The following is an 8,200-nucleotide window of genomic DNA, read 5'->3' as shown; positions in this document are numbered from 1 at the left end:
TCTCTCTCTCTCTCTCTCGAAAAATAATGAGAAACTAACAAATAGAAATTTCTTTGTTTGTACGCATATACGCTTCTCTCGTATTTATGTATTTGTATATGTGAGCAAAAACCGCCACAACTGAAAATGGCACGTCCAATGCTTCAAATAGTGTAAACTGAGTGAGAAACGTTCATTGAAACTTTTTCATGATGTCACATCAAATATCTTTTTTTAATTTTCTGGATATCTTTTTCTATAAAAGGAGAGAAAGTGGAATTCTAATGAATTCTGAAAATGTGTGGTGTTTCATGGAAAAGAGGAAGACTTTGCCTTCTGAATAGGCTAAACTATTTTGGGTTGGGAAAATGAGAGTGGTCAAAGATAGGGGGAAATTACTTTTAGAAGTTTTTGGTTCAGACGTTCTTAATTAATTATTTGGCTAGACTCAAGTTTAAGTTTAATTACTTACTTGAAAAGAAATGATGATATTGAAAAAAAAAACGAGAAAAAAACTTCTGAAAGGCGAGGAGCGTTTTTTGTGGGAAAAAGAAGTGGGAAATTCAAAACTCGAAATAAATTCTGGAAATGTTTATATAATTTCAAGAACAATTTATGTCTGGAAAATCAAAAATTTCGAGATTTTTTGGTTTCTGAAACGGAGTTTTCGAAGGTTCTCAAAATGATGCTAATTGAAAAATGGTAAGTGAAAATGAAAGTGCTTCTGAAAACTTCAAAGTTTAAATAAAGATTTGAGAACGTTTTGGAACTATGACGTTTCAAAACCGAGACAATTCAAAAACATGGTTTTGAAACCGTGAAACTTTGAATCCTCGAAACTATGACGTTTCGAAACCAGCCATTTTAAAACCGAGAAGTTCTGAAACCAAACATTTCAAAACTGAGACAACTTTGAAATTAAAAATGTCGAAAAATAATGTTTTAACTTATTATTGTCGGAATTACTCGGTTTCAGAATGCTTTGTTTTTGCGACGTCGACAAACCTGTCAAAAAATTGTAACATAGGAAAAAACTTGTAAAAAACTGGAATTTTCATTTCTTAAAATTCTATATGAGAAGTTTCAAACTTGCTAAAAACTTCATTTTTCTTTGAGCTCATTGCTGAAAGCTAGTCTAAACTGAGCAACAAGACAACCGAAAAATTCCGAACACAAAAAATAAAAATGAAAAGAACACTGCAAAAAACAGGAATACTCTTATCCTCCCTTTCACAAAACCTAAGCATGTAAGCAAAAAAAATTCGTAAATCTTATGTTTTCATATTCTTTTTCCATCACTCGCTTTTCAGTTTTCAACGTGATATTTGAGTTTTGAAGTGCACAATTTCTGCACCCTAAACTTTGAGGAGGAATAAAATGGAGAGTAAGAAAAAATATGCATTGCGTAAAGACCTTTTTATTAGAGATTAGGGAGAATCACTTCCAAAAGTATGTAATTTTTTAAACAGATTAGTTATGTTCTGTGAATAACAAGGGAAAAGGGCCAGAAAAAAACCTTTTTGCTTTTTTTTAATGAATGTTTCATGAGTAATCCTAGATCTTTGTTACATAAACTATGAGATTTTCTCTCTTTCGGATTATAAGAAAGCTTGAATTAGGCGGAAAAGCTTAGATGGAACGTAAAGGGAGGTCTGTATGTCAGAATGAGTTCTCATCAAGTAAGATGTGAAAAAAGAAGATCTGTGAGTCAGAAAGTGTTGAGCTTTTATGGCTTTTCAGACAAGCTTCCAGACTAAAACATATATTGTGAATTGTTTAATTATAGGCGGAGATAATGAAGATTAAAACACAAAGGAGCAGACTGAAACTAAATATTGAAATATCTTAATAGAAAGGGAACACTATTAAAATGATTCTTTCCGTAAAGAAAGAGAAAACAAATGAAAAAATGACTCTGATGAATCATAATTGTCAAAAAATGATGAGGAAAGAGACGAACAAAAATATGATACTGCGGTTAGCAGTAATTAGCGGAATTGTTGAAATAAAGAAAAAAAAACACTTGAGTTGGGTAATGTGTCATCGGATAGATGTGGATATTAGGGGAAAAATTATATATGCATTTTTCGGTTCTTTGATATTTTATAGTTCTGTTGATAGAAGGCCTGGGCACTTTATGTTTGGAATTGAAGGTTATACTTTTTAGTTAACAAGAACCAAGATATAATAGTTTAAAAAAAGCGTAATTTAAAATTAATGTTTAGGTAAGAATTGAAATGGTTGGGAAGCAGAATTCATGGTGATGCTTTCAGAATTTTTAAGCAAAGGATAAAAGTTTTTACTGGCCTGGTAAGAAAAGCTATGTGAGTTTCGACAATTATTAAAATTAGAACACAGATTAAGCTTTTCAGCCAAATGTTTTTTCTCAACAATGCAAAGATGTACATTTTTAGTAAAAGTCAAAAAAAATTTTTCAAGTTTTTTTTTGGGTTTTTGAAAAGGATCAAGCTGACTTAATACGGCTTGGTCAATTGTTATAATTCCTATAAGGCTGAAATTATCTTAAAGGAGAACCGAGGTCATATTTTTAAAATTGAAGATTCCGAAACTTCAGAAAATTCTAAGAAACTTTCATCAATGATAAAAAAGCGAAAATCTTGTCCGAGAGGACTACACGGCAGCGCAAAAAACCTCTTCCACCAATGCACCTCTATCGAAATTTGCAATTAAAAAATCTGACTTCAGTCCTTCTTAAAGCAATTTTGAGCGATTATGGAATTGTTGACAACTCTTAAGCCTAACAACAACAAAACAACCTCTGATCACTCTTCCCCCTAATAGAATCGAACATTGTTGCACTCCACAAGACATCAAGACTTCTCGAAAGTGTAAGTGGATCCCAAGGGAATCCAAAAAATTCAGAGAAATAGAAATCGAGCCATCTTATGTTAGCTAAGCCTGATTGAATTGAAAGGGAAGAAAAGTGTGGAAACTTTTTTTCTCCTCCCCCTTCCCATCCGCCTTTCACCCGGAACACTCCGAAGAGCAAAACAACCGATTTTGTGTTGTGAGGTGAGGGTCCATAAGGAACTATTTAGGAGAAGGAAGAGAGATGTCTGCACTGGTCTTTTTGGTTTCTAAAATTAGAAGAGCAAATTCCGAATTGCTATTCAGAATTAATGAATAGCAAGGTTTCAGGAAACTTATGAATTCAATGAAATCCATCAATTTCCAGGCTGACGTCTAGGCTCAAAACACAAATAAATTGGAAACCAAATGAGATGATGATGATGGTCCGGCTGGGTGAAGAAAACAAAGAATAGAAAATAAAAACATGTCTGATCCAGCTCTGAAATATCAGAAAACGTGAAAGTGTGTGAAGTAATGTTATGAATATCTTTTTATTTTTATTTTCTATCTCTTCCTGAGACAAGACAATAAATGCATTATGCGTCAGACACATACACACACAAGCAGACAGGATTATGATTCTGAGAAAACAGAAAAGTACATTTTTAGATTGATGAGATTTTTGTTGTTCTATGAAAGACTCTTCTCTGAAAAATGTATACATTTTTGACAGTTTTAGTGACCAACGAGCATTTAAGGGGTTCTAATTAGCCACTGTTATTGGGATGGAGACATTTTAGAAGAACAAAAGATGAAATAATGGAAAAGATGGGAATTTTTATTTTGAAAGCGATTTTGTTTTATAAAGATGCCCAGAAAATATAAGTAAAAATTTATTGAGCATTAAAGGAGGACTGAAGTCATATTTTTTTATTTCAGATTCTGATACTTCAGAAAATTCTGAACAACATTGGAGCATGTGCTAAAAATCGCTCTAAACCACCTAAATTCACGTTTTCCCGGCTCAAAAGGAGCCTAGGTGGAAGAGTTTTCCCACACGTATTTTTGCCCCCGTGTAGTCCTCTCGGACAATATTATTTCTTTTTATTTCTCGATTTCTCGTTTTCTTGCTTTTTTCAACAAATTTTCGTGTTTTTTCTTCTTTTTTTACGATATAAATTGAAAAAAACACGACATTTTGTTGAAAAAAGCAAGAAAACGAGAAATCGAGAAATAAAAAGAAACATACTTGTCACGGGCCGGGCCGGGCCGATTTCCAAATTTTCACCGGCCCGGTCGGCCCGGCCCGGGTCGGCCCGGGTGGAGCGACTTTTTTCGAAAAACATGTTTTTTCAGCGTTAATTTTTGAAAAATTTCTTCAAAAATTCGACTGAATTGATGATTTTATAAATTCTACAGTGAATTTAGTGAAAAAAAAGCACTTGAAAATTATTTTTGGGGTGCAAAAATTTTAAAAAATTTTCCACCCGGGCCGGCAAAATTTTTCCTCGGCCCGGCCCTGGCCCGTCAAATGACAAGTATGAAAAGAAATAATATTGTCCGAGAAGACTACACGGGGGCAAAAATACGCGTGGGAAAACTCTTCCACCTAGGCTCCTTTTGAGCCGGGAAAACGTGAATTTAGGGCGTTTTGAGCGATTTTTAGCACATGCTCCAACTATGAAAGTTGCTCAGAATTTTCTGAAGTATCATAATCTGAAATTAAAAAATATGACTTCAGTCCTCCTTTAATTAATTAATTATTCAATTAAGTAAGGCGGAGTGTGTAAACATCATCTAATTGGTATATTGTCCAAATCGCATAGTACCAACTAGAATACAGTAAGAATCTGCAGAGTGATGAGTACACTTACTTTATGATATGTCACAAAAAGTTGAATTTTTAGAGCCTTTTTACAGACTTCGGAATTACCAATTTTTAAGATATTTCATTATTTTTGTATGGAAATTATTTTCTTTATTTCTGTAGTTAACAACTTTTTGATAGCTGTTCCAGTTTATGAGATATGAGCCTTGAAAGTCAACAATATAGTGGGCGCCCAAGAAAAAGAAAGGTGCAGAGAAGTCAGACACTCTAGCTTCTCTGCGGCCTCCTCCTCTTTCCATACTAGGAGTTTTTGATATCAAAAATAGAATATCAATCAAAAAGTTATCAAGTACAAAATACAAATCTAGATTTGCACCTGACTGACTCATTTTCAGTCTTAACAATTTTTTGATGTTGTAAAAACCAGCTTTTGAAACACTTTTTCCACAACTGTAGCTATCCATGACATCATTTCCTTTATTTTAGGTCACTCAAATCACCGCGTCACTTCCTTTTCTCGACCAAATCGAGTGCAACACCTACCCTAACCCAAACATTTTTTTAGCACGACGATTGCAACCCAAGTGGTTCAAACTATATGCATCATACCCTTTTATCCATAAGGCAAACATCTGGAAATAATAATAACCCTGCGCTGAGTATTTGAACAAAGTTTTCCTTATAAGGAAGGGGAGCTGTGGTAGACAGACAGGTCACAACGTTTCTACCATGCGCTTTCTTATTTTTTCGACGATTGTTTTTATCTCTGCTGTAATGGGATGTGAGTTTCAAATTTTCAAATTTTGAAGATTGTTACTTCAGATACCAAATTTTCAGACCCCTACTACCAAACGGACCCTTACTACCAACAACAACCTTTCAAACTCTGGTATACCCCACAAGCCTATAAAATTGGCACCGGTGTCGTTCCATCATCCAGTGGTCAAATCAACAGTGGTCAAATCGAAAACCCATATGATCCATATTCGACAAACAATGGTTATAACCAGAACCCTTACAACCCATACTACCCGTATTATCCGTATAATTGGGAGGACACTTATAACAGCAATTACTATAACCCTTACAATAATCATTAAGAAATTTTACTTAAAAAATAAATATTTCACTACGAGAAATGTTAAAAGCTCAATCTTCACACTACAAATAGTTTTGTAACAAATATTTGTCAATGTGTAATCTCTGAACCCATAAATCATCGAAACAATTAGCCAAAGTTAGTTTTGTTAACTATATCTCAAAATAATTAGCTCTAAGTTAAGTGTTTCATAACTGATGACCAATCATTTCACTTTTTATCAAAATTAAACTTCATCATCATCATTTTTATTATTTCCTCCCCAAGTGGCAACTAACTGTCACTCGATTCCCCCCTCTAGTAAACAGCAAAGTGTGTAGATTGTTTGGATTTTCGAATCTTCCTTCCCTTTTTCTTTTCTTTTTAGTAGCTAAAAGTAAGGAAAGTCAAATAGAAGAGGGGACTGTTTACTCTGATTCATTTTGGCAACCGATCATTGAGTATATAAGAGAGAAACGGTCGGACATAAGGTATTTCCGAAGAAAATGAACTTTATAGCGATTTTAGCTGTCTGTGTTATTGCGGTGGCCGCTCAGCAGCAACAGCAGCAATGTGAGTTTTCATTTTTAGTCCCTATAACCCTTAGTTCCCATAGTTTAATTTTAGATACCAATAATGGGCAAACCGTGACGACTAACCAGTTTGCAGCAGCCTACTCTACGAATCAATACCAACAAGGTGTCCAAAACGACCAGAGCACTCTTCAGTATAATAATGGAGCGACATCCCAACCGATTCAGTATAACCAAAACCAGCAGTATGGAACCACTCAGCAATACGGGCAGAATCAGCAGTACAACAACAATCAAATGTACTCTACTCAAGGTAATAACCAGCAATACCAGCAAGGACAAAACTACGGTACCCAACCGCAATACGATGCTTCCCAAAACCAGATGGGCGGTCAAGTGCAGGGATACTCCAACAATGGATATTCCAACCAGAACTCCCAAATGTCACAGAGCCAAGCGTCCAGCGGAACCAGCAGTGTCTCCCTTATGGATTACTCTTTCAATAATGGAAACTGTCAGTATAAGGATGGACAAGTTGTTGAGAATGGACAGACTCGTCAGGCCACTCAACAAGAGCTCCAACAGATTCAACAGTACAGAGATAGTGTTGATCAGTATATGAATCAAGTTAATGGATATGTAAGTCAAGTGTCTTAAAATTTGAGTCAATAACATTTTTGGTTTCCAGGTTGGGCAATGGATCAATTCCGTGTTCCAAACCCTGCCATCTGTCAACAATTCGTTCCCAAATATCCCCACTATGCCAACCATGCCACAGGTAAAACATCTCTACCAAGTATCAGATCATAACGCTTTACTCTTTGTAGGCTCCGTGTTTGTGCAGCGCTCAAAATTGTGGCAACACTACAAACACCAACACGATTGGAACCACACCGCAGAGGGATGCTTATGGAAACCCGATCAACTCGAACACTCAGTACCAGCAGAATCAAAACGGACAATATCAGAATACCCAGTTCCAGCAACAAAACGGACAGAACCAGAATAATCAATTCCAGCAACAAAACGGACAGAATCAAAACAGCCAGTACCAGCAAACCAGCAACCAACAGATGAACGATCAGCAGTATCAGACTGGAAACTATCAGCAGACTAGTAACCAGTCGATGGGACAAAATGCTGGAAATCAACAGTCGAATAATCAGCAGATGAGCACTCAACAGACACAGCAACAACAACAGTATTATGGAAGAAAGAAGTAAAGTGAGACTGGAGATCCCAACGATTGTTCCGTTATAAGTATTCTTGCCTGCATTGCTTCAAAATAAATTCTTTCACTTTTATATCTTATTTTGAGCGTTTTAACAAGATAATTGTTTTCAGGGGTTTGTGCAACAATATGGTTTAAAAAAATTGTAAAGTTTAGTAAATGCTGTGGCTCACATAGTGTTTGGACTACGAGACTTTGAAGATATATCAGTTGAAATTGTCCAATTTTGAGAGTGTGCCATGAGAATACTAATTGTCCCATCAAGTAGATTTTAATGAATCATAGAGATTGAAAGTAGAGCTCCATTTTTGTAGTTGACAACTTTTTTGTACGAGCACTCCTTAGAAACTTATTTTAAGACGACATCTCAAAAATCTCTCTATTTTCCACTGAAATGGGCGATTTGAAGGAGAAATGACTTTATCGATATGTAACTCTCTAGGGAGTGTCCGTACAAAAAAGTTGTCAACTACAAAAATGATGCTCTACCTTTGTTCTGTATGGTTTATACATAATCTACCTGATGGGGCAATCAGAATTACCATGACACACTCGAGTTGAACAATTTCAACTGGAATCGGCCAATGTTCATTTCCTATTGACCGGTACTGTATCTCTGTGGCGCTGCTACACCGTAATGAGAACTGCCCGAATCAGAACCGTACTGAATTAGAACGTTGCCCAAATGAGAACTGGTTCGAATAAGAACTGACTAAAAAGCTGAGTTTACTTTTGATTAG

The 8,200-nt window shown here is 35.5% G+C and overlaps 2 protein-coding genes across 2 annotated transcripts; both read left to right on the top strand.

Moving 5' to 3' along the window:
* Window positions 1-5,392: 5,392 nt before the first annotated feature.
* On the top strand, window positions 5,393-5,718 carry GCK72_017202 (uncharacterized protein; the record flags this gene model as incomplete). The annotated part of the gene is made up of 2 exons (XM_003096428.2): window positions 5,393-5,399; window positions 5,456-5,718. 2 exons carry the CDS (start codon window positions 5,393-5,395, stop codon window positions 5,716-5,718), a joined length of 270 nt encoding a protein of 89 aa, XP_003096476.2.
* Window positions 5,719-6,202: 484 nt separating this feature from the next.
* Window positions 6,203-7,452, top strand: GCK72_017201 (uncharacterized protein; the record flags this gene model as incomplete). Its single annotated transcript, XM_053731950.1, has 4 exons — window positions 6,203-6,269; window positions 6,324-6,868; window positions 6,918-7,007; window positions 7,057-7,452. The coding sequence occupies 4 exons, from the start codon at window positions 6,203-6,205 to the stop codon at window positions 7,450-7,452; spliced, it is 1,098 nt and encodes a 365-aa protein (XP_053580863.1).
* Window positions 7,453-8,200: the final 748 nt, after the last annotated feature.

Source organism: Caenorhabditis remanei, chromosome V (genome assembly GCF_010183535.1).
Source record: "Caenorhabditis remanei strain PX506 chromosome V, whole genome shotgun sequence".
In the NCBI taxonomy this organism is placed as follows: domain Eukaryota; kingdom Metazoa; phylum Nematoda; class Chromadorea; order Rhabditida; family Rhabditidae; genus Caenorhabditis; species Caenorhabditis remanei.
Note: the sequence above shows the minus strand (reverse complement) of the source record. Positions and strands in the feature narration are given on the sequence as shown.